The sequence below is a fragment of the Haliotis rufescens genome, unplaced genomic scaffold, assembly GCF_023055435.1.
Source record: "Haliotis rufescens isolate VD_foot unplaced genomic scaffold, xgHalRufe1.0.p SCAF_11, whole genome shotgun sequence".
Lineage (NCBI taxonomy): Eukaryota > Metazoa > Mollusca > Gastropoda > Lepetellida > Haliotidae > Haliotis > Haliotis rufescens.
In genome coordinates, this window is record NW_025963791.1 from 1,508,268 (window position 1) to 1,536,063 (window position 27,796).

Below are 27,796 nucleotides of genomic sequence, written 5' to 3' on the forward strand. Positions count from 1 at the left end.
ATCATAAACTGAAATGTGCAGCCCCACAAAAAAGATTTCACAAAGATGTAGTTCTCGCCATTTGAAATAGAATCACGAAACCCACTTGATCAAAACTCAATGATGTTTATCGCTATCAAAATGGAATATTTCTTGAGGAGCGCACTCAGCAATTTTTGTCATTACTGTACGATATGTTTTCGGCGTAATGGCTTGTTTTCACACAGCGTCTTGTTTTCGTTCATTAAACCCCGGGCCTTTCACTTAGGTGATGTATCAACTTCAACGTCGTCTGTCGTGGTGTATATAGATGGTGTCACCGCCCACGACCCCCCAATAATACCTGAATACCATCTCTTTGTTCACTCCGGGTCTCAGTTGCTCACCCCTGCAGAATCCCGAATACCACTTAACACAAATCACATAGGCATTGAGAAAAGTAAAATTACTGACAAAATATAGAAAAATATATGAAGGAAGCTTTTACGTATTTTTACGTACACCATTATTTTAAAAAATGCTGAATCTGCGTAGGAAATACGACTTTATACGAGTCCCGCGTACCACACTGCTGAATCTCGAATACCCTGTAAATAGACCCCAGAATCCCCCGACCAGGGGTTGGCAGCCTCAGTATTCTCTCCGAGCGTCAGTGTCCCAGGTGAAGCGAGATAAACTGGTTATCATATACAGAGGCCTGACAGCAGGATGACATGGTCGGTGATGACTGATAACGCGCTCTTGTTCATTGTTATTTATTGCCTGTGTTATCAGATGAGATTGTGATGACCCTACGTCAACAAAATCCTACATAGATGTCTGATTGCGAATAAAAATATACCACAATTGGCAATAGGTCAGCTTACTCATGGCGGCCTGTCAATCGCATCGAGACAGACCAGTAACTGATGTCATGTTCAATGTCCAACCCCCACTGCCTGTCAGCTCTGTCAAGTAGGGGATGGTTGGGAACGCGCCTGCTCCAGACTCACGAAGAGGGTCTTAGAAATTAGTGAATGACTTGTGTTTTATGTATTTCAGTTATATATTCAGTAGTGGCACGTGACCCGTGAAGATCCGGGGTAGAATAGACAATCCAGTGACTGACATCATGTGCATCGATCCACGCAATTGGGATCGATGACATGCATCAACCAAGTCAGCCAGCCTGACCACCCGATCCCGTTAGTCGCCTCTTACGCCAAGCATGGGTTGCATGGGTAGCTGAAGACCTTTTCTACCCCGGTAGTAGTAGTAGTAGTAGTAGTAGTAGTAGTAGTAGTAGTAGTAGAAGCAGCAGCAGCAGTAACAGCAGTTAGCGGTGACGACACAACACCTCAGCATTTACATGCGTTTTATTCGTTTTAGGTATCAACACTGTCAGTCCTAGTGAATAGGCATCAATCACATCATAATAATAGATATTTATCGGTGTGTATAACATAGCATAACTTACTTTTACATATACATTTTATCAGTTTAAGAGGTAAAAATACATTATAGTTCATTATTATATGAATAATGTTCATTGATATTAACTGTCATGCATAACTTTGAAATCGGAAAATTTAGATGTTTAAGCAGTTCTGGATATTTCATTTTTTATATATATGTATAATTATTAATAATTCTATACACTTGATTTGCAGTAGTTCGTGTTTACATGGTACATTTCTCTGTACGATCTGTCTATGAATGATTGACGTCTACTGAGTCACGTCAGTGCTTGCGTCGTGTTATTTTCATGTGGCAACAGAACAACATCATATATCATATCGACATGGGTTCAGCAGTTCTCATCCAGCTAATGGCACAGACATGTGTTTGACAAAATAATGTAACAGAATCGTTATCAGCCTTCGTCAGAAGTAGACTCCACCAGTACAACGACGTCACTACTCCACCGTCACAACCAGGTTTGCCGTGTTCTGCGTATGGAGTTCATCATCAACCGTCATCTGCAACACCAAAGCATTGATGTAGGGTGAGATGGTGAGCATCTTTAGCAATATTCCATGTATATCAAGGAGCATGGTCAATACCTCATGTGTGTGTACGCACTTCCGTCGTCGTCCATGAATATATACAGCCGCTATGCGATGTAGCAGTGACGCGACAATGTATTCTTTATAGAAGTCAAATGAGCCTTTATCCGTGTATGAAATCCCGAAGTGATGCAGGTCTTAGACATTTACTACTCTAGAAATTCACGATCACGGGTATGGTGCTGACAACCTTGAACCTTAACCGGGGATTCGAACCCACAATGTTGACGTGCCCCAAGTGACGTAACCCTGCGCAGCGAATTCCGGCGTCTTAGACGACTGGGCCTCCCGTGCCCCCCTAAGCATTCACGGGTGACGCAGGAATGTCGTGTATGCAAACACGTTACGTGTTGACGATGAAAGGACCGGCCACACCAAGAATAAGCTTCACACATTCTAACCACGCGACAATGTCCCTTCTAGGGTTCCATACACCAAATTTAGAATCCAACGCCTTAACCAATAGAATAGTGATCTTGGAGTTTGTTCGCCACTCTCTCAACGCCGACTGTAAGAGGAACATTTCACACATTTTGAAGATCGTCAGTCGAAAACAAATCCCTATCTATATCTTGTATGACCCTCGTTGGTGCTTACACATCGGGCGTTCAACAAAAGGTAAATCCCAACATGGTTGCAGCTAAGTATAGATTCGTTAGATCTGACTATGCACATATAACAGACGCAATGCAAAATAAACTCAAAAGTCAGATATAAATGGTTAATATATTGCCGCGTGACACGCCCGCTGTGTGCCGACGGACGGATATTTTTGCAGTTTATGTACACACAAATAAGTGACGCCAAGATTATGATGTCCGTAGCTGAGTGTGTAAAGCGTTAAATTTAATTTGAAATATTGCGTGAGTAGGTGAGATATTTATCTGAGTAGCAATAAACACTAGGTCACACACAAACGGTCATTCAGCCTACCTGAATATGGTATGTTTGTTCAGCAAGCTTTGATGGGTCAAGAACGACCACGTCTAGCGTGTTGTGAGCTTGTGTGGTGATGATGTTCGGAGTTGAGGGAGCAGTGACAACATTGTAATTCAGCTGAAACAACAAACACATTGTTGAAAATAAGTTATAGGTAAAATATCAATATTCAGCATTTTTAATAGCAAGATTACAATTAAGTTCTGTACTTCATGTACAAAAACAGACGTAGGTACTTATAGGATATGTAGATATGCAGGGGTCAGGGTGGGGGTGAGTTGGGGACTAGCATATAAGAAACAGGTAATGAATCGCGCATTTGTCTTCAGCGTCGGATATTAAATTAAAGGAGTAGACGCGTTTCCTCAAAGATACAATATATGCGCAGGGTCACACAGATAAGAGATAATAGTTTAATTCAAAAGACGTCGCATTTTCAGCTTCCAAAAGTGCAGTTCAGTTGCATCTGGAAGGAGCCATATATACCCACATTGACTGCTACTTGTCATGTCTTGCACCTGCATGGACTGACTGGTTGCATTCTCCAGTGTGTTTTGGTAGCTATTTCCAAACCCCTCAATCTTGCACTTTTCATTATTTCAAATATTTGTTGTCCATTTTACAACTCCATAAAATCAGTGTGATAGGGCCATAAACAACATGTTCTTCAAATATAAATCACATTGTCAACATACAATAAACGGTTTGGGGCATATGTTCATGTTTAACACCCTACATACCTAGGTCACACTTCAGTAATGCCTCTGAGTATATAACACCGTTTGTCTCTAATCTGAATGTCTAAAAGGTCGTGTAGAGTTTCTTCCATCTCGATGTGACTACCCTGTACCCACCTTGGCACCAAGGTCTTTGTCGACTGCGGTTATAGTTGCTATGACAGTGTTTGGGCCGTCGCTTCGTCTGATGGTGGTGTGGTTCGTGCTGAAGGGGAAGTGAGGGGCGTTGTCGTTGATGTCTGTCACGTTTATTCGAACCTGCACGAAAAAAGACAGGTTAAAGCATTTTGAGTATTAAACAACGTTTGTATACGAAACATTGGGGTCACATAATAGTTGCACAGATACAATATGGTCTCCATTTGGTAACTGTGGCTGTGGGGTAGCCTCGTGGCTAGAGCGTTCGTTCGTCACCCCGAAAGCCCGGATTAAATTCCCCATATGGATAAAATGTCTGAAGCCCATTTCTGGTGTCCCCGCCGTCATACTGATGGAATATTATTAAAAGCGGCGTAAAATCTTACTCACTCACTCATTTTGTAATTAACTCTAACCAATGGCCGATAATAAAGCATTTTATTTGTTTATTCGTTGATTTACGGATTCACCGACCGTAAAAATTTAAAGCAGGAATTTGTAAAAGGTGTTCCAGTTTCTACCTTTTTTAATTACCGCCTCGTCTGAAAATCATAGTTACGGAAAAAAAAATTATATATTATTTTTAATTGCTAAATTATCCGTGAACGGTCACTCAAAGCTTGAGGTGTAACCATGCATACTGAATACTGTTGTTGTTTTTTTGAGTCGGCAGTGCACCAACCAATGTTTGAAAAAAACTATTTTATAACTATTGAATGACTATTTCAACATTAATGTCGCGTTTGACTCAAATGCTAAGTTAAAGTAAATTAAAAAGAGGAGAATTTGAAAATCGCTTTTTTTCTCTCTCCCTACAGGTCTTATCTTTTAACAAAAACCAACAAAATATTCTATTTGAACAACAAATATTGAACAACAAATCCGGAAAGCGGCGAGTGGGAAAAATAAGACCCAAGTTACGAAATGATAAACTGTTGTCGCTTGTGTGAGTGAATTGGGTTTAACGCCGCTTTTAACAGTATTCCAGATATATCACGGCGTGTCAGCTTAATGTGGGAGGAAAGCCCGAAGTGATGCAGGTCTCAGGTGTTTACCACTTCTGTGCAACCCACGAGCACAGGTATGGTGCTGACAAACCTAGAAATATAATTGGGGCGAACCGGGATTCGAACCCACAACCATAGGTTTCTGGCGTGCCCAAGGAACGCAACTCTGCACAGCGAATCGCGGCGCCTTAGACGACTGGGCCCCTCGCTTGTTTGAGGTGGTCTGCCAATGTATTCATTCATTAATCTAGGTAACGACCACATGCTTCCAGTCGTGTACCGAGTAACGTTTAGCATGGAGACGAAAGCCAGACAACATTAATTATTTCTGACGATATAAAACTACTGTCACGTGTGACACAGTATCTGTTTACGTATTATCAGAATATAAGGTGTCTTTGAATTCAGATTGTTGGGAGCACAAGCCAGTCGTCTGCGGCGTCGCAGTTGTAGCAGACGTGAGAATAATGTTATTTGAAGTTATTTGGTGGTGGATTTTAAGTTCAAAATGATTAATTTAGTTATTCCCAAGATAAATGAATACTTCCCACAACCCAATAAGGGCCCCCAGTCCATAAAGAGTCTCATTGTTATTGTAAGGTGTCATTTCTAAAGAAGAAGTGTGCCATCACATTTGATTGTCTACAAGTTTCTGTAAACCAAGATGAATATGGTGGCTGAGAGGGGACATCGCTTTCTCGCTTTCTCGCTCTATCGCTTTCTCGCTTTATCGCTTTCTCGCTCTATCGCTTTCTCGCTTTCTCGCTTTCTCGCTCTATCGCTTTCTCGCGGTTAAGCAATATCCCCTCTTGACCACTATAGGGGCCGCATGTGATATCTGCTGCAATTGGGAGGTAATGTTGAACTTTTCTCACTATTTACTTAAAACATAATTTAACTGTAGAGACGTCGGTGATTTTAAAACAATCCACCGAATTTTGCGTATAATATAATTGATTTATTTATAGCCCTTTTCAGTTGTATGTGACCATCTCGCCGTAAGCGCGTGGCAGATCATGGCAATACGTTCTAAATAAATCAGGTTAAAATCTAAATATATACTATATATAAAAGTTAAGAAGACTTTGGTTAATTAGTCATGGCTGATTGTTTTGCAAAAATACAATCTTATAATTTTGGATGTTCTATAACTAGTTTTCGGTAGTATATGATGTTACAGTGTGTCATAATTTGGTTGTCCGTAAATGTTCTTTTTGACATTTAACTTGAATTGTGTTTCTTGTCTTGTGCAAATCTACAAATATATGTACTTGCATATAGTAATTTGATAAACACCGCTGTGAGTAAGTGAGTGGGAATGGTTTCACGTCGCTTTTAACAATAATCCAGTAATATCACGGGGAACACCAGAAATGGGCTTCACACATTGTACCCATGTGGGGAATCGAACTGGGTCCTCGGGTTGACGATCGAACGCTTTAACCACTTGGCTACCCCACTGCCCCCATCGCTGTGGCGTTACCACAGTTGATATGTGTACTTGTGTTAACTACACATATGGAGAGACATAATTATTGTGGCCACATAGTTAAGGTTGATAACAATACGAAATGCATTACTATAATTATCTATAACATATATTAAATCAGCTATCATAATAATATGCTATGTATATCTTAAGTATAGTTTTGTCAAAATTATGTATGTGTGTATGTGTTTGTGTGTGTGTCCGGTAGTAGATAACTACAGAACTCACATCAGAACGCACAATTGTTAACCATACAGTTAAAATGGATAGAGAATTGCTACTTAAATATGTATATTCCTGTCTGAGCTTTACTATAATTGGATATCTAGTCTCTCCTGGCGGGAAAGTTAAACTATATTTTACAAGCACTTTAGCATTAAATTTAATTCCCGAAGACAGTTTGATCGAAAATCATTATAAGAAACGAGTTGTTTTTAAAAAATATCTACGACGCATTTCATTTCTGTTGTCCAAGGAATGGGGTTACGGGTTAATGACGCTCTCGAAAGTCGTATATATGACTTAAGATAGAGACATATATCTAATTTATCTGTATTTTGTAAGGGAAACATAACTGTGTACATGTACATCTTTTGTTTGCATAATGTGCATGCAACTTAACTGCATGAACATAATTGTGATCCCGAAATCGGACGAGCATATATTCGGCTTCAATTCCAAATCTAATGACCGAAAAAAATAATTCTTTGGACGTTGTAAAACAATACAAACTGGCTAATAAAACTGACAATTATTTGTCAATATATTATCAGTTTTAAGATTGATGGAGGAATGAGGGGAGGATACTATGAAAAAAATGAAGATATGAACAGTGACTATCTGTATTCTGTGAATCTTGCTTATTTATTACACTACAAGAAAATATACAAGCTAAACGAGAAACAATTACGTGTGTATTTTGTAACATATCTATCTACTTCAAGATGTTTAAAAAATCTAATCATAAGAGGCAAAATAGCGGTGAGAATTACAGGAATGGATCACTAAATGTCAGCAAAACCGTTTTAATGAATGGCATTATGGGAAATATCGCTTTCATGCTCTATCGCTTTCTCGCTCTATCGCTTTCTCGCTTTATCGCTCTATCGCTCTATCGCTCTATCGCTTTCTCGCTCTATCGCTTTATCGCTCTATCGCTCTATCGCTTTATCGCTCTATCGCTCTATCGCTCTATCGCTTCCTCTAATGACTAGTCATATGAAGGAATCGGGTGTTCTTTAACTTCTTTTGAATAGTATGTACTGTAAATCTTGAAATTAACGTTAGAGTTAATAATAAATGCAAACAAATTAGCGTAGACTTAATTACCGCATTCGACGTGATAAGCGCACAGGGCGCTCTCAAAATTAGAATATTATCTTGGTGTAAAAAATGTTGAGTTGAAAGATGAATTTCTGGGTTTATGCTGACAGCCTGAAATGTTTATGTACGACAGATATATTTTTCCCGAATTTAATTTCCCATAATTAAGTGTGCATATAACGAGTGCTTATTATACGCGAATAAATAAGTCTTGTGTACATTAATCAATCGGGAGGGGTGCTGGGATTGTTCACTAGCCAATATATTAGCAAATAACGCCGTGGGCGTTTATTAGAGCGGGGCGCTCATTACATGTACGTCGAATGCAGCAATTAAACTTAGCATTTATGTCTCAGAAATGACTGTTGATAAGACGGCCTCACTGAACACTTTGAATAGCGGAAATACCAACTTGAATATAAAACCAATCAACTATCTATTTCCACATTACGGTTACTGAGAACAATATGTCATCCCAAAACTAGAAATTACATAATGAATATCCGGTAGTATTACCATTGCTTGGGTGAGGACTTCCACTTTGATGAAATCTACTCCGCAAACAGAATAAACATTGATATAAGCGTTGTTTTTAGGAAAACACTATTGCCTTTTAGGAAGTACGTACTACTCAGCGCTGTTGAGCGGTGTTATTTGCTATTTGTTTCGATACCTTGGCCTGGGGGCGGGGGATCCAATAGCTAAATAGGGGCATAAATCAATCAAATCCTTTTGTACGCAGAAATACGTGGATTGTTATAAATGCACCTATGTCTGTACTGTTAAATTATTTTTAAGTAGATTGTGAGAAAATTTCAACATTCTCCGTCCATAAGTATAATTGGAAATGCGACTTGGAAAAATCTCAGCCCCCCCTCACACACACACACTGAGGACAATTCATTAATGTTGTTTTACGTATATACTTTTTATCGTATAGAAACACATGACGCATGCGACCCATATCGTGGCCAAAAGGGAATATCGCTGTACCGCGAGAAAGCGATAGAGCGAGAAAGCGATAAAGCGAGAAAGCGATAGAGCGAGAAAGCGATAAAGAGAGAAAGCGATAGAGCGAGAAAGCGATAAAGCGATAGAGCGAGAAAGCGATAAAGCGAGAAAGCGATAGAGCGAGAAAGCGATAAAGCGAGAAAGCGATGTCCCCTCTCAGCCACCATAGATGAACCAGTTTGATTGGTTTGGTAATGCACATGCTTTTCGTGTTGTGAGCATGCTACATGCATGATAACTTGGCTGGTGACATCAGGAGTGGGAATACCTTTTTTGCTGGGTATGCGAAAAACATACTTCAGTTTAGTTTAGTTTGTTTTCGAAAAGTTGTTTTATAAAAAGTATAAGATATGATTTAAAATTGTTGAATTGCTTTAAACTTTGTCATGGTAGTTTAATTGTTCATGCAATTTGGTAATAACTTAACTTTGAACATTTTAAGCGTGTAGTTGTGTACAAACAAAAAAACTGTTGACAGTAAACGTTTGGCAGTTTTGTCTATGCAGTTATTTATTGTATTATTTGGTGTATTTGATAAAATGTAGGTTGGATAAATGGCAGTGGTCCTGGTAAACACACGTGGTTCAGCCCATAGTCGGTAATTACGAGTGTTGTATATATTTGTCATTTAATTCATAATAATTATGGTAAAGTTTCAAAATGATTTTGCTAACATCTCTATTGTAATTAAGCAGTCACTTGGCGTTTACCTTTTGTTAATGTTTTGTATCTTGTAATGTTATTTTGATATTAAGTTATTTTGTATGTTCGGTACCAGAGTAAGTTGCAAGTAACTGTATGACGTTAGGTAACTGGATATATCAGTTACAGTTAGTATATAGATTATTTTATTAGATGTGACATTGTTGACAGGGCCGTTATATCCACGAGATCGAAATGGTAATAAAGAACTCAGCCCAACACATCGGATCATGTCGTCATTGATTGATTCCTCAGTCGCGCCAGGATCCGATGGCCCGGAGTTCAATATTTGCCCTGATTAAGATCTTTGGTTTGTCAGCACAATGCTTGTGTTCCAGGGTTTCACCAAAGTGGTAAATCTTAAAGACATACTTCATTTCATTTCTGCCCCGAACCCCACACCCACACCCACACCCACACCCACACCCACACCCACACCCACACCCACACCCACACCCACACCCACCAATACTCCCCCTATTGTTATCACTCATTGAAACTATATTCCACAACGCTGATGGCAGAGTAACGTCCCCTGATACGTACGAACACAGTGGTTGACTTGACGGGGGTGTGGAGGGTGGTTGACGTGATGGCCAGCAGATACATCGGGGTCACCTCGGCGTCCATCTCTGTGTTCGTGTATAGATCTCCCTGAAACACAGTAGTGGCTGCATCATCATCATTATCAGTCTGTTTTACTGGAATACCACAAGTTGTTAAAGGGAGACTCTTTTGTACCCACTGGAGCACAATATCAGTCTTAGTCTAGGCGTCGCCACAAGTGCAATGTGTGAAAAGAGACGTTGCCTCTGTATCATTAAACCTTACTGTCATAAACATCATACAAATGTGTTACACAATATAGATACACACAGATGTGTTCGAAGGAATTGAAATAATTACGCTAGGACTGTACATTTGACTGAGTCCAGTCTCCCTTTAAGGCTTTTACACATGATCAGCAAATCTCCCATCCATCACACGTATATACTGGTAGTGAGATCGAATCCCAGATTACCCCGATTCTGATACTTGGTGTGTCAGCAGCATACCCGTGAATAAATAGCGGTTACAAGGACCTGGAGAATATCGGACGTTCCTCCCACATGATGCTGACACGTCGTGATAGAATTGGAAGAATGTATACATTGAACACAAAACCCACATGTGGATTTGTTTGTTTGTTTGTTGTTTAACGTCGCACTCAGCCATATTCCAGCTATATGACGGCTGTGTCAAAAATCGAGTCTGGAGCAGAAACCCAGTGATATCACTGCAGTTATCCTCGCAGTTAGGACACGATGACATGCAGCAACCAAGTCAGCGAGCCTGAGAAGCATAGTTGCCTCTTACGACAGCACGGCCATGGGTTGCTGAAGACCTGTTCTAACCCGGATCTTTACGGGTCATATGTTGATGTGGCACACGCCTTTATCAAGTAGAGGCGACCGACCAAAATTAAAACTACGAGCCTAAATAAAATTAATTAAACAGTCTGAATTATTTATTTTTTTAGACATATTTTCTGGGATAATTTTATATTCCACTAGCCCCACCACCCAAGGACCATGATTTCAGAAAGAAAAAAACGGCTTGCTTCCTTCTCAACGTTTTCCGAGTGCTTGGCCGTCTCAATAGGAGGTATAAAATTAATTAGTATTCGAACATTTGAGCTAGTACACAACATAGCTTTTTTGACTGATAGGCTTACACGTAGGTGTACATTTTGTTCAACATCAGCACTACGGTTATTTATTGATGGTGTTAGTTTATCAAAGCACAATATTCTAATATACTTACATATGGCGCAGTTATGTAGAATTCTGATTTGTGCAATCCCACCATGTCCACAGCGAGCTCATGTTCCCCGGGGAAGACAGTTAGGACTGGGTTTACCAGCATGACACTCGTGCGTATCGGGGAGTTCTCAAGCACAGACCCAAAATAAGCTGGTTCGTGGAACGTAGGGTAGCCCTCTGCAGGGTCATATACTCTGAAATTAATTGGTGAACTTGTCCCAATATTCCCGCCTCCATCTGTTGCATTTGCTGTTACTGTGAAAGAAACCTTGTTGTCCGACTTCGCCAAAGCCCTATTCAGTGTAAGCATCCCGGTGTACTTGTCAAGGAGAAATGGTGATGGTGATCCTCCGAGAGAATAATTCACAACGCCATTCCCATCAGTTGTGCTGTCTTTATCAACGGCCACGAACTGGTAGACAGGAACGCCTGATTTTGCTGTGACGGGAATGTTGAAAGTGGAAACTGGAGAGGCGATGAAACGGGGCCTATTGTCATTAACATCCTGGACTGCAATAGCCACATGGATGAAGCCGACGAACCTGTTGGTCGTTCTACCTGTCACGTTAACAGTAAGGTCCAAGTACTGGATTGTTTCATAGTCCAGCGACCCCACATTCAACTTGGCATCATTTATGTTGGCAACTGAACGACTGTAATTGTTTCCAGAAGCGATACTGAAAGACACTTCAGATTTGGGAAATGTCTTGAAGGGTCCGACAAGAAGATCCAGCGAAACCGGCGAACTGTTCTCGGTGATGGAGCGATAGATGAACTCTTCGAGGATGCTTTCTGATTTGATTTGAAATGATATTTGTCTTGAACTCGTCAATGATGGGCTCCCGTTATCTCTTGCTTCTACAGTGATGTGAAATAGATTGTCTTCAAGGTTAAACAGACTCTGTCGCGTACGTATGTCTCCATTTGTCCTGTCAATACTGAAGCGGGAAGCGTCGATGGTGTTCAGTATAAAATATGTCACTCTTCCATTGTCACCAGAATCCTTATCCGTTGCTAATACAGTGTATATGATCGCTTCCGGTTCCCTAAACTTACTTACGGGGATGACCATATTGTCGGTACTCGGTATTTTGAAAATGGGGCTGTTGTCGTTAATATCTGTGATTGTAACAGTGACGTTGGTGTAAATGGTTGTTTGGTCGTCTGTGGCTGCAACTTGGAAGAAGAAGGAGCTGTGGAGTCCATCATGATCGACTGGCGAAGTCGGCGTGGTATTCAGCCGGATGGACCCGCCATCTTGGGTGATGACGAAGGGGAAATCCTTGTCTGTGTATTTCTTACTGAAACTGTAGCGGACGTGGGAGGAGTTCACAGTCACCTTAAAAACATCATAAAAGCAAGCGCTGTTTACATACTTATGGTGTTAGGAAGGTACAATGTGCGGAAGGAAAGTAAACTTATACGTACATGTTTCAGTTGAAATATATATGCAATGTACGATAGGTAAGTAAGTAAATATTAGTACCTCTGCAATATATAAAATAAACTTTAGAAGTGCCTGTTTCGTGAATTGTCCTTCCATGTTCGAGTCAGTGTCAACTTTCGGCTACAAATGAGAATCGAATGCCCGAAGGTATGGGTTGTTGGTCATGCCACCAACCACTGGTTTGCATGACCAAGATTCGAACCCTTGAACCCGCCAGTGCCGAGTACCCACCAGCCCAACTTCCGCGCTTGATGGTGTATTCTCTGGTATGCTGAAGTTGTATGAGGGCTTGTAGAAGAACCAGCGGTTGTAACCGTCTATCATCCTCATCAACACCAGAGTCTGGCCCATACGTGGAGATTTGCCGTCTGAAGAAACAGATTATGACCAAATACAGGAAAACGTTGCCACGTATTTCATAATATTAAAGAGGGTACGGGTGACTCAATCGTCTAAGGTGCAGTATTTCACTGTGAAGAGTTGCGTCCCTTGTGCACAACAGAAACCTATATGATCGTAGGTTCGAACCTTGGAGTTGGTTTAACGCCGCTGTGCACAGTGTCACAGTTATATAGCGGCGTCTCAGCTTGGTGCAGGGGCAAAGCCTGAGGTCATGCAGTTGTTTGTAGTTTACCAGTTTGGTGAACCCACGAGCACGAGTATGGTTCTGACACACCTAAAGACATAATCAGGGTGAATCGAGTCTATCGAACCCACGATCTCAAGTTAATGGCACGCCCACAGGATGCATCTCTGCATATGTAATGTAGATGGTATGTACAAGCATACACGTTTAAGTCTGTTACCTTCTATTTCAAATAGATATTTAGAGGAGTCTACTAAAGAAGCCGCTCCTTTATGAGATGATGTAACTGATGTTCTTCCCTGTAGTTTTACAAGATAATTTATACTATAATGCTATTTGATGTTTGGCACAGTAGCTTTAACGACAATTGTAAGGGTGATTTAGGCTCATGCGTAGTTTTGGCAGTATATCCATCTGTAACAGCCGATTACCTGAATACATAGAGACAATGTATGCCTTCTACACAGGACAAGACATGCCGATGATTATATCTAGGCTGCAACTGGGCAACAGACATCAGACATTGTCAGCCCGAGCTGAAGTCAGCATCTACCAGGTGGGCTAAACAGGAATGACAGACACAATAATAACTCTTACCGTCTGTGGCCATAACAAGGAAAGTAAAGTTCTTGTTTTTCTGTAGTGCATCTACTCCCGCGTTCGTGACGCGGATGTCTCCAGTTTGGTCAACAGAGAGGAAGGAGTCAACTGGAGCTTCCATTGTGTAGTTGACTGTTCCGAATACACCAGAATCCCTATCGTAGGCCGTAACCTGTGAAAACACATTTAATGTTCCATAGTATTTAGTACGTGATAATATATTTACACTAGATTTATTGTAAAGAAACTCTCACACACTGTAATGGGTCTGTAAAGTGGTTTACGTGCATATCAGTACAACACTGCATTTAATCCTTAGGCGATGCTGGGCGAGGATGTTTAACAATTTGGTGAAAGCTACGGCATTGGTGCTGACAAACCATGGCGCAGAAATATTTTAAATATTTTGCTTAAAGCGGTTGAGAACCTCCACCGACTTCTCTCCTATTACTGGTTTCTTTACAAAGATGCTAAAAGCTGATACATGAAACAACTGCTTGAAGGTGGAAGCTGACTCTCGCTAAACTTCCCGTTGGTTTAAATTTGACACATTATTATTGACATGGTTAGTGCTTCACGGCACAGTCTGCAATATTCCATCTTTAGGACGGCAGCCTGTAAATAATTGAGTCTGGACCCAGTGATTGGTATCATGAACACCGCCCCACGCCTATAGTGTACAAACAGCCAAGTCACCGAGCCTGATCACCCATCCTATTTAGTCCAACTGGGGACCTGTCTTTACCCACCCGGGTTTGTTCCCACAATAAAATGTCAGTAGCTTTTGTTTCAAGTAGAGACCGCCTCCGTGGTCTAATGGTAGAGCGTTCGTCCGGAAAAGCAGGTCCGGGGTTCGATCCCCGGCCGCGTCATACCAAAAGTACGTGTTGTTACCCTACCTGGCGCTCGGCATTAAGGGGCTAAAACAAGGACTGGTCGGCTCGGAGTCAGTATACTGTGACGGAGTGGGGTATTCATGTTAAACAGCGACATGGTATCTCAGTGGGCTATCACTGTAAAACCGGCATTAGTCTCAAGCAGCCTCACACTCACGTGCATGCACGTCGCAATATAAGTGCTATAGTCTTGGATGCGACGTTAAACCCCATTTCCACTAACCTCACCTTGTTTTCTGTCGGTAAACTGCACCTAGATTTGTATAAGAATCAATATGTTCGTAGACTTTGATGGATCCATGGATATGTGGATAATAGGTATTCCTCAGTTGTGACGGCCGATGTTAAATGGTAGTTCGTGTGGAACTGTTTTACCCAAAATGGCATAATGCGCCATATGTACGTACAGAGCATTTCTAATAGTTGAAACTAGATTATTTCATGAGAACTTGTTCTTATGAAATGCTTTGCACAAAACACTTTCGATTATATAATAATCTAATAAACAGTAAAGTAATAAAAAACGAAATAGTGCCTGTCTATTAATACATGTACTTATTAGTCACTAATTGATTGGCCTGTTTGTTTGTTTGGGGTTTTTTGTTTAACGCCGCACTCAGCAATATTCCAGCAATGACGGCGGTTTGTAAATATTCGAATCTGGACCAGCCAATTCAGTGATTCACTGCATGAGCATCGGTTTAGCAAATGGTATACGATGACATGCATCAGCGAGCCTGACCACCTGATCGCCTTAGTCGCCTTTTACAAGCACAGTTGTGTTTTACGGCCAGCATGGGTGCTGAATACCGATTCTAACCCTGAATCTTCACCGAAGACACTAACTGATAATTGGAAATAATTGATATAATTGTATATAAGTGTATTTAAGTTCATTTACTTTTGTACACAAATTACCACTAATCTTTCGGGCTAATGAACGATGGGCCCACGATTTCAATTTTAAGCGATATATTCTAAAGAGTACAGCCGTTTAAAAGATGCTTCGTTCTTTGAAATGATTCGTTTCACCCTACTTACAGTTCCGACGTACATGCCGTCTGTGGGAGGCCATGTCATGACAAAGTCGTACGGGTTCGAGGTGAAGATAGGGCTGTTGTCGTTAACATCGTGAACTTTGATAATGATTGTCGACTGGTTACTTTGAAAATGTTCGTCTGTGAGTGACTCCTCTGCGTGTACCTGTTGTGGCAACAAGTATAAATAACTAACTGATATGTCAACATTCTCCGTTTACTCTTTTACAAGACATAAGTGTGAACACGAACAAAATAGAGGAAGGTTATATACAATGTCATATAAAGGTCTTCAATGCTATTGACAGAGAGTGTGTCAAGTTTAACGCTGTTTTCAGCATTAATTCAACCATGATACGACAGAAATAGGCTTCACACATTGTAGCCATGTGGGGAATCGAACCTTTTCTTCGTAACTAAAACAATTCTCGGACTAACCCTCATTAACGAGGTATCGCTGGACAAACTATAGTCCAGTCAAGTCAAGTATTGCAGCAGCAACTGCATATGACACTCACCGGACAAATGTATTGATGGTGTTATTGTTGATAGTCTACTGTATCGGACACTCACCGGACAAATGTATTGATGGTGTTGTTGTTGATAGTCTACTATATCTGACACTCACCAGACAAATGTATTGATGGTGTTATTGTTGATAGTCTACTGTATCGGACACTCACCAGACAAATGTATTGAAGGTGTTATTGTTGATAGTCTACTGTATCGGACACTCACCGGACAAATGTATTGATGGTGTTGTTGTTGATAGTCTACTGTATGGGACACTCACCAGACAAATGTATTGATGGTGTTGATGATAGTCTACTGTATGGGACACTCACCAGACAAATGTATTGATGGTGTTGTTGTTGAAAGGCTACTGTATCTGACACTCACCAGACAAATGTATTGATTGTGTTGTTGTTGATAGTCTACTGTATGGGACACTCACCGGCCAAATGTATTGATGGTGTCATTGTTGATAGTCTACTGTATCTGACTATCACCAGACAAATGTATTGATTGTGTTATTGTTGATAGTCTACTGTATCTGACACTCACCAGACAAATGTATTGATGGTGTTGTTGTTGATAGTCTACTGTATCTGACACTCACCAGACAAATGTATTGATGGTGTTGTTGTTGAAAGGCTACTGTATCTGACACTCACCAGACAAATGTATTGATTGTGTTATTGTTGATAGTCTACTGTATCTGACACTCACCAGACAAATGTATTGATTGTGTTATTGTTGATAGTCTACTGTATCTGACACTCACCAGACAAATGTATTGATTGTGTTATTGTTGATAGTCTACTGTATCTGACACTCACCAGACAAATGTATTGATGGTGTTGTTGTTGATAGTCTACTGTATCTGACACTCACCAGACAAATGTATTGATGGTGTCATTGTTGATAGTCTACTGTATCTGACTATCACCAGACAAATGTATTGATTGTGTTATTGTTGATAGTCTACTGTATCTGACACTCACCAGACAAATGTATTGATGGTGTTGATGATAGTCTACTGTATGGGACACTCACCAGACAAATGTATTGATGGTGTTGTTGTTGAAAGGCTACTGTATCGGACACTCACCGGACAAATGTATTGAAGGTGTCATTGCTGATAGTCTACTGTATGGGACACTCACCAGACAAATGTATTGATGGTGTTATTGTTGATAGTCTACTGTATCGGACACTCACCGGACAAATGTATTGATGGTGTTGTTGTTGATAGTCTACTGTATCTGACACTCACCGGACAAATGTATTGATTGTGTTGATGATAGTCTACTGTATGGGACACTCACCAGACAAATGTATTGATGGTGTTGTTGTTGAAAGGCTACTGTATCTGACACTCACCAGACAAATGTATTGATTGTGTTGTTGTTGATAGTCTACTGTATGGGACACTCACCAGACAAATGTATTGATGGTGTCATTGCTGAAAGTCTACTGTACCTGACAATCACCGAACAAATGTATTGATGGTGTCATTGCTGATAGTCTACTGTATCTGACACTCACCGGACAAATGTGTTGATGTTGTTATTGTTGATAGTCTACTGTATCGGACAATCACCGGACAAATGTATTGATGGTGTTATTGTTGATAGTCTACTTTATCGGACACTCACCAGACAAATGTATTGAATGTGTTATTGTTGATAGTCTACTGTATGGTACACTCACCAGACAAATGTATTGATGGTGTTATTGTTAATAGTCTACTGTATCTGACACTCACCGGACAAATGTATTGATGGTGTTATTGATAGTCTACTGTATCTGATACTCCTCAGATAAATGGTTTGATAGTGTTGATAGTCGACTATATCTGTCACTTACCCGACAATAGTAACTATGCTCCTGTTCATAGTCTAGTAGACGGGTCAGATGGACTTCTCCCGACGCGGAGTCCACATCGATCGGACACTCGGGTGTATCAAGTACATACATAACAACAGCGTTGTTTCCCTGTGGAAATTAAATGTGAAACAATATGTGTCAATTCAAGGTCAACAATTATTTCCTTACTACTATACAAAGAAAAATGTGCATAGAAAGATAAATTGAATAGGTCATTTATCTGTCAAGAATATTCTCACAAAACAGTTTTTATCGTAAGTGTGTATGCAGATCTACCTGAAATCAGTATAGGATTCGGACACAAGTAGAATAAGCAAATCATCTTCTATATGAAAAGTACCAAAAGGACACTCTCAAATCTTCTCCCATGACTGCTACATACCACCTTCCGAGTATTTATTTAAAATATTTAGCTGGTCCTGAAGGCGACTCGTTTCTGATACGAGTATTACATCGTCTACAAATATCCATTATACCCAGACAAAATCGGGTTATAACTTAATCCAATTCTTACCAATGCTGGCAATGTTCCAGAGATAACTCTTTGACGAAAAACTAAATTATAACTGGGTTTAACATACATCCTTGCTTTACATCTTTTGGGCAGTCGAAATACTCGCTTCGTTCGTCTAAAGAGTACACGGGATTTAACACAAGCATAGATTCGAGGAATATATATACTCAAATTTAGTCATTTGTTTCCCAAAGTATCAATGCATGCAACAGCCTGAAACAACATGTCATGTATTGAACTATGTTATATTATACTCTTATACCACCGTAACTCAAAGGTCCTTTGGGCCTTTTCTTATTAAGGCTCAGTGTCCTTAATTGTCCCTCCCAGGTACCCCCCTTCCAACCAACCGTGTCAGCGTCTGTTGCGGATAACGTTAGCAGGTGAAGCCCAAGTGCACTGGCCTCCGAGATGTCAACGTAGTAGGTTGTCTGCGTCATCACGGGTTTGTTGTCATTTACGTCCACGACGTCGATGATGAGAAGCGCGTTCCCTTCATCGCTTCCATCACTGTGCGTCTCCTGAAGAAATTGCGTATACATAATATTAATACTAGGTGAGGTGAAATGGGGTTTCACGTCGCGTTCAAGATTATCGCGACGTACATGCACGTGTGTGTGTCTGCTTGTACTTGTACGGACTGATTGCGCTTTATAGTGCTTACCCACTGAGATACCATGCCGCAGGTTAACACGAATGCTCCTCTCAGACACAGTATACTGACTCCCAGCCGACAAGTCCTTGTTTTAGCTCCTTAATGCCCAGCGTCAGGCAGGGTAACAACAAGTACAAACGTATTTTGATATGACACGGCCGGAGATCGAACCCGGACCTTTCGCTCTCCGGACGGACTCTCCACTACTAGACCACGGAGGTGGTCTCTTCTTGAAACAATAACTACTAACAATAACTACTGACATCTTATGGTGGGAACAAACCCGGGTGGGTAAAGGTGTGGTGTGTGTCTTTATTTGCGTGTTTAGCTGGCGTGTTAAATCCATGTTTACTTACGTGTTTAGTGGGCGTGATCAGTGTGTATATATCATTTCCCGCACGGCAATAAGGATATAAATTTGCTGTGTTTTGAAATTTGATGTCGTAATGCCTTAGATTCGATATCTTTTATTTTTAATTTTGAAACGAGCGCTTTCGTGTGAAAAGGCTCAATTTAGAGGTGTCAAATGGAAATTTGATACCTCCTGTAAACCAATCAGAAGTAAGCAAGCTTTATGGAATGTTAGAATGTCCGTTTACCTGCAGTAGAAGATCTACACGGTGATTAGGTGTGCTCTCATAGTCCACGGGTTGGGTCATATAAATGCTTCCCGTTCTGTTGTTTATCCAGAACAAGTCAGATGACGTATCTGTGTCTGCAAAGAAATTAATATAACCTCACAAGCCCTTACTCAAACACGTCAGATGACGTATCTGGGTCTGCAAAGAAATTAATATAACCTCACAAGCCCTTACTCAAACACGTCAGATGACGTATCTGGGTCTGTAAAGAAATTAATATAACCTCACAAGCCCTTACTCAAACACGTCAGATGACGTATCTTGGTCTGTAAAGAAATTAATATAACCTCACAAGCCCTTACTCAAACACGTCAGATGACGTATCTGGGTCTGCAAAGAAATTAATATAACCTCACAAGCCCTTACTCAAACACGTCAGATGACGTATCTGGGTCTGTAAAGAAATTAATATAACCTCACAAGCCCTTACTCAAACACGTCAGATGACGTATCTGGGTCTGTAAAGAAATTAATATAACCTCACAAGCCCTTACTCAAACACGTCAGATGACGTATCTGGGTCTGTAAAGAAATTAATATAACCTCACAAGCATAATAAGCATATTTAATTATATATATTTAACACATAGTGGTGGATAAAACATGCATTACGACAATTCTCTCATACATATAAATCCACAAGTGCGTAACCGACTTCGACTCATCTGATTCATACATAATGCTCTCGTGACCCGTGAAGATCCTGGGTAGAATAGGTCTTCAGCAACCCATGCTTGCCGTAAAACGAGACTATGCTTGTGTAAGAGACGACTAACGGGATGGGGTGGTCAGCCTCGCTGACTTGATTGATGCATGTCATCGTATCCCAATTGCGTGGATCGATGCTCATGATGTCAATCATTGGATTGTCTGGTCCAGACTTCATTATCTACAGACCGCCGTCATATAACTGGAATATTGCTGAGTGCGGCGTTAAACAACAAATATACAAACAAACACAGTGCCCTCGTGAATATAAAATGTAATCGATTGGGAACTATTCTAGTGCAATGTTCTCATCATTGCTAGTATATGTTTCCATCGAGTAAGACGACTTTGAAGCAGTGTTCTCATCCACATAGTCGTCCTACATCGATTTAAACGATTCTGGTGCAATAGTCTCCACCATTTAAACTCACATCCATTAAAACGTGAGTGAGTGAGTGAGTTGGGTTTAACGCCGCTTTTAACAGTATTTCAGTTATATCGCGGCGTGTCAGCTCAATGTGGGAGGAAAGCCCGAAGTGATGCAGGTCTCAGATGTTTACCACTTCTGTGAAACCCACAAGCATGGGTATGGTGCTGACAAACCTAGAAACATAATCGAGGCGAACCGGGATTCGAACTCACAATCATAGGACTGTGGGAATACAGTGAGAACGGGTCCGGGAAGCCTTTCGCAATAATCCAGCTGTATGCCGGCGGTATGGAAACAATTGGGTATGTGCCAGGCAGTCTGGTGAGTGACATCATGAGCATCGATCCACGAAATTGGGATACGATTACATGCATCAACCAAATCGGCGAGCATGACCACCCGATCCCGTTAGTCATCTCTTACAAACATGGGATGCTGAAGACCCATTCTAACCTGATTATTCGCAGGTTCGATGACCATGCAAGTCACCGAGACTGACCATTCGAAACACGAGGAACAGATGATACGGGTACTGTAGTAACAGTATGTTCACAATCAGTTAGTGGGCGTTAGGGGAATATGGTGGTTTTTTAAAAGGAGTACCATTGCGTGATATGGGGAGAATGTCAACTGGAACAAATGTAGTCGTTGTGATCCATTCAAGCCGTCTGGTTTCAACTGCGACATGGTATAACCATAACAGCTTGTTAAACTTACCAATCATGTAGACAACCTGGGTGTCATCTCGGCACGCTCTGATTTCAGGGGTAACTGGTACAGAGATTAATTGGTAGCGAGCCTGAAAAAGTAATATTAATATGGTTCATTTTGTGAGATATCCCTTGCATGTACTTACAGTAAGTGCACGTGGCGGCCCTGTTATCTCAAGGCGCCGCAATTTGTTGTGCAGAGTTGCGTCCCTTAGGCTTTCTAAATTTGTCAGCCGTGCTCGAGGGTTTCACCAAAGTGGTAAACGTCTAAGACTACATCGCTTAGGTGAGACTTTCATCCCACATAATGTAACACGCCGTGATGCAACTGAAATACTGTTTAAAGTATCTTTCCGAGGCAAAGGAGTTAACTGACTATAAAAGTTCATTTTCCACCCTTGCCGAGCTAGGCTGGAATTTCGGAGTTATATATCGGCTGGAATAACGATTTTATGCATAGTCCAATCAAATTCACGGAACGAAATCGATGCCAGGTGCAGATTCGGTCGATTGTAGGATTTGGCGTGGACATATATATATTTTTTGATATTTTCATCTTTTTTTAATGAAGGTACTCAAGTGATTTGATGCATTTCGCGAAGTAAGACCCGTTTCATTACAATATAGATCTTGATTATCCATCAGATTGTCTGGACTGGGCGCCGCCATTTTGTTTGAAGAAACCGCAAGTGATTTGAGAGGTGGAATCTGATTAGTCAATAGGAGGGACGTAGAAGTGACATAACTCATAATAGCCACTACGATCGAGCATCGAAATTCCAACCAAGTTCGGCAAGGGTGGAAACTTGACTTTTACAGTAAGGTAAATCCTTGTGTCAGGAAGATCTGTTTGAAGCAAATCATTCACTCACTCCCTGTTCGTAAAGCGGTAATTTATCCAACCAGTGTTTCTAAAGACTCGTGTATATGGACCTAAATTGCATATGCATGCACATGTGCACTCTGTTTTAATATACATATCTAAGCATAAGTTAATTTACCATGCGTATAAATGACCTACCTTGACATGTATTAACGAAGGTTAAACCGCTTTAAAAATGCCCTTTTTTCTCTCTCTTTAATAAGGGGCTTAAAGCCAGTGACAGCATGAAAATATTTGAAGTTTTTCATGTTTCAATTGATTTTTTAGGAAGCCCAGATAGTCTCTTCCTTTTCAGGGCGGTCGGGTAGCCTATTGGTTAAAGCGTTCGCTCGTCACGCCGAAGACCCGGGTTCGATTCCCGACATGGGTACAATGTGTGAAGCCCATTTCTGGTGTCCCCCGCCGTGATATGGCTCGAATATTGCTAAAAGCGGCGTTAAACATACTCACTCACTCACTCTTCCTTTTCACTCGAAAACTGAACAAATCTAGACTTGACAAAGGATTGTCAATATCTGAAAAGCGCCCCTTTGAACATCATTTAAGTTTAACTTCCGTCACGGAGGTTTAATCGGGGAGGACAGCCTTTGGTGGCGCATATCGTGAACAATTGTCCCGTTAGTGAAAACCAAGAGCTTTGTCATGGTGCTGACAGACAAAGGGTCATAATCGGATCGAAAACATGACAGCGGATCCTGACACGACTAAGGGCCGCAACAATTTATGGGACCTCAGATAACTGCTCCGCATGTACTCCTGAATCAGAGTGAGATACAAGCACAATTTCGCAGTAATGATGTAAATAGACTCACATTTTCTTCAACGTGAGCTGTGTACAATGACGCTGAAAACCCCTTGACGCATGGCTTATCCTCGGGGACTTGTGTTGTTGGTGTCTTCAACACTGTACAAACAAAGCAGGCAATCTTTCGAAATAAGTGTTGATTAGTTCTACTCCTGAATTCCAGGCCATGAATGTGGAAACAGCGTATGATTGATAATTTGCCACTTGATATCACGATCGTCGAAACAGTGGACGTATGATTGATAATATGTATCACGATATCACGATCGTCGAAAAAGTGGACGTATGATTGATAATATGTATCGCGATCGTCGAAACAGTGGACGTATGATTGATAATATGACGCACGATATCACGATCGTCGAAACAGTGGACGTATGGTCGACCATTTGCCGCACGATATTACGATCGTCGAAACAGTGGACGTATGGTCGACCATTTGCCACACGATATCACGATCGTCGAAACAGTGGACGTATGATTGATAATATGACGCACGATATCACGATCGTCGAAACAGTGGACGTATGGTCGACCATTTGCCACACGATATCACGATCCTCGAAACAGTGAGCGTATGATCGATCATTTGCTACACGATATCATGATCCTCGAAACAGTGGATGTATTGTCGACCATTTGCTACACGATATCATGATCCTCGAAACAGTGGATGTATTGTCGACCATTTGCTACACGATATCATGATCCTCGAAACAGTGGATGTATTGTCGACCATTTGCCACACGGTATCACGATCATCGAAACAGTGGACGTATGATCGATCATTTGCTACACGATATCATGATCCTCGAAACAGTGGACGTATGGTCGACCATTTGCCACACGATATCACGATCCTCGAAACAGTGAGCGTATGATTGATAATTTGCCACACGATATCACGACCGCATAATTGATAACTTGACATGCAAATCATGAACTGCTGTATAAAGAAGAATATAAACTTAAGATTAAAAGTACAGAGCATTCGTCTTCCATGTTTTTTTGGCAGAGTTTATTTGGTCGTTTCCATCTAGCTGTTTTATCATAAGGACACGGGAGCTTAATTCAATTCGAAGTGCTAGTCTAAACGACGCTGTAGGATAATGGCCGCTTAGCTACTTTAATCGACTTGTGTTGACGGTTGGGTGAGAATCTCTATGTGGCAGTAATTTTCATGAAGCGTTCTTGCTGATATACATATTTGCTTTGACCTTATCTAATTTAGGAAGTGTAGCTATGGACAACACAGACACATGGTGAAAGATTCATCTTGCTTACGGGATTGACTCGTACGTGAATTTTAGCATTTTAAAAAAAAATCGAAGTTTATCTGGTCTGGAAGGTCATGTGACATCGCGTCGTCGAAAGTCGTCCACCTCCGTGATCAGCGTCTTCGTCCAGAAACTAGCTACATTTCTTACTTCTTCTCTTTAATTTTGTATCGGTATTTGTATTTGTGTATTGTATTTTGTAATAAGGTGGTTCAAGTTTGTCAACGGCAATATGGCTGCCAGGTAGCCAGCCATCTTTCAAATCTTCTTATTCACAGGGCCAGAGGCCTTAAACTTTGTGGCTGAGATGTGCATGGCTCTTGTGCTTACGCAGTTTAGTCAGTCTTTTGAACTCAATCTTGATCATGTCGTAAATCCAAAACTTGCAAGTCCAACTTGTCAGTCATATGAACATGTCCGACAATTTGGCACTGGCCAGGTTTTGGGTGACATTTCAAAGGGTCAAAGAGCCTTAATTATACCCCGTCCTTTCTGTATTTCGATAAACATCGCCGGCTATTCCTAATCTTGTGTTCCATTATAAATATGTATACTCTATTGTTATGTCAATAAATTCAATCGATAGGCCTCCAGTAGACCTCATATATAAAAATCAAGAACATCCTGTTTAAAAAAACTGTTTTGCTTCGGTTCTTAAAATGAAACATGACCTAAAACTTATAAGTAATACTAGGAAAGTAACCGCCGTAATTTGTAGCATATTATAGTTTGTAATATATTAGTAGTTTTATTAATATTTGTTACTATATACAGTCTGTGTACACCGTCTATATATTTATTCACACTGCTGTCAATAAAAATAATGTTATTTCCAGTCAAAATCAAAAAACAATCACAAGAAAAATACCCAGGTGTCCGCTAACAATAGATAAACGTATACTTATTGTGATACCAACAATGCATTAAGAAACACGAATGAATTGTAAAATTACTAAATTAATTATAACCTTAAGTTTGGGCAGCAGAAACTACACGTGCAATAAGGGTATATAAATGATATCGACGGCCTGTCAGAAACTCACACTGATAAACGCACCACAGAAATGCCACGCCTGACACGTGAACAACGCGCGCGGGCCCTTGGGCTGATACAGGTGGGAGCCACCATGCCCACATTACTAGAACTTTGGCTTTCTCCCGTTTTGCTGTATCAATTCTTTATTCATGTACATGTGTAGGCCAGCGGCCCATGGTACAATATTTGGTCCATCATTAACATTTATAGGCGTAGTGTTTGGAGTAGAAGTTGCAACATTTCTAATAACAGTCTCTTTGTTTACCGCCATAAGCATATTGAATTTAGCAAGAGTAGGATGTACAAAATACTTCTGTGGTAAATACTGAAGACGAAGTTCATCATAAGCGTTACAAATTAATAAAAAATGATATTCATTCTCGACATATCTTTGGTTGCAACTATTGCACAATCTCTGCTCTCGTGGAGTATCTACCAGTCTCAATATGGAGAGTGTCGGAGCTACAGCGAAACTGGGCTAGTGCAACACGAAATTTGTTGATAGTGATAGCAGACAAATACAACTCTAGACTAAATGAATTTTGGAAAAGTGTATAATGGAACAGTTTATAACTATTTGCTAAAGATCGGAAATAAATTATTCGTTTTGCTGTAACTAATCTGATGCAACGTTACATACAGACCGGGCAGATATCAGGCAGGCCAAGAACAGGCAGACCCAGGGTAACTACGCCCAGTGAAGACCGGTCCTCGCGTACTCCGTACGTGCATCTCCGTATTCGATTCCTGGCAGTGACGTCATCATCGACGTATGTCCTCGGGCATATGGTTAGTCGACAAACAGTGGCCGGCGACTCAGGACTCAATAAATGAGGGCTTACAGATCTCGCAGAGGACAATTATTGACAGCGCAACATCGTCGTCAGAGATTGACAGCGTTCGTTGGCAGCGACGTGACTGGCACAGGGTCTTTACCGCCGAAAGGGAGAACGAACGGCGGTATGTTGCGTTCAGGACGTCGTGCCGTAAGGTGGAGGGGGTGGTATTGTGTGGGAAGAAATTTGTGGGCAGTAGAGAACACACCTGGTCATCGTTTACAGGAAATTGACAGCTCAGCGTCACATGGATGACATTCTTCGTCTGATTGCCCCACCGTTTCTACAACAGCTGCCACGTGGTGTCCTTTATCAGCATGACAACGCCAGACCCCATACAGCGCGAATTGCTCAGAACTTCCTTGCAGCAAACAACGTCAATGTGTTGCCGTGGCCTGCACGCTCCCCAGGCATGTCCCCCCATAGAACACATTCTGGGACGTCATGGATCGTCGAGTTCAACAGCGACCACATCATCCAGCCAACCGAGAAGAACTGATCCATGCCCACCAAGAAGAATGGTGAGGTGTCCCACGTGACGTCATCAGACGAATGACTTTTCCAGTGCGCCGGAGCATTTTTGCGTGTCTTGTATCAGGGGCTGGTCATACACACGCTATTAATGTGAACTTGAGCTATTTATGATGTGTGCGCCCTTTGTCCATTAGGTTGAAAGCTTGTTTTTGCTACCCCATTTTCAATGTTTCGTTGAGAGTTTGATCTTTTCAATACATCTCACTTGATATATCTATCTTTCGTCGTTTTTAAACTAGAGTCATTTAAAACTACGGTAAAGTTTCTTTTGGCCGCCATATATAATACTCAACGTTTGATAGATATAATCAATCATGTCATTCCATATAAATATACACGTATTTACATGATATGATAATCATGTTTGTGTATCATGGGAAGATATAACATATCCCTATCAAAACTGTATTAACCATCAGTAACTGTATCAATTAAAACATTAAAAAATGAAAATATCAGGTTCAGATATGCCTAAATTCTATCATAAAATTACCTTTGTTTTCTGTAACCGTAAAGACAAGTGCCAATACGAGCACTGTGATGCAGCTCGGGCGAGCCATGTTGGGAAGACGGTTTACCTCTTACTCATCTGTTGTGATGAGGCTGAGCGTCCTACTTATATACCTGTGTGGTAACAA

At 40.9% G+C, this 27,796-nt stretch overlaps 1 protein-coding gene across 1 annotated transcript; it reads right to left on the reverse strand.

Annotated features, from left to right (window-relative positions):
- Positions 1–1,316: 1,316 nt before the first annotated feature.
- Positions 1,317–27,796, reverse strand: LOC124144574 (protocadherin Fat 4-like). Its single transcript, XM_048392115.1, has 14 exons — positions 27,652–27,796; positions 23,483–23,574; positions 21,795–21,876; positions 19,898–20,013; positions 18,994–19,164; positions 18,109–18,237; positions 15,743–15,904; positions 13,803–13,977; positions 12,851–12,987; positions 11,174–12,511; positions 9,917–10,024; positions 3,818–3,958; positions 2,958–3,080; positions 1,317–1,937 (listed from the first exon to the last, which is right to left on the reverse strand). Exons 1-14 carry the CDS (start codon positions 27,716–27,718, stop codon positions 1,875–1,877), a joined length of 2,904 nt encoding a protein of 967 aa, XP_048248072.1. The 5' UTR covers positions 27,719–27,796; the 3' UTR covers positions 1,317–1,874.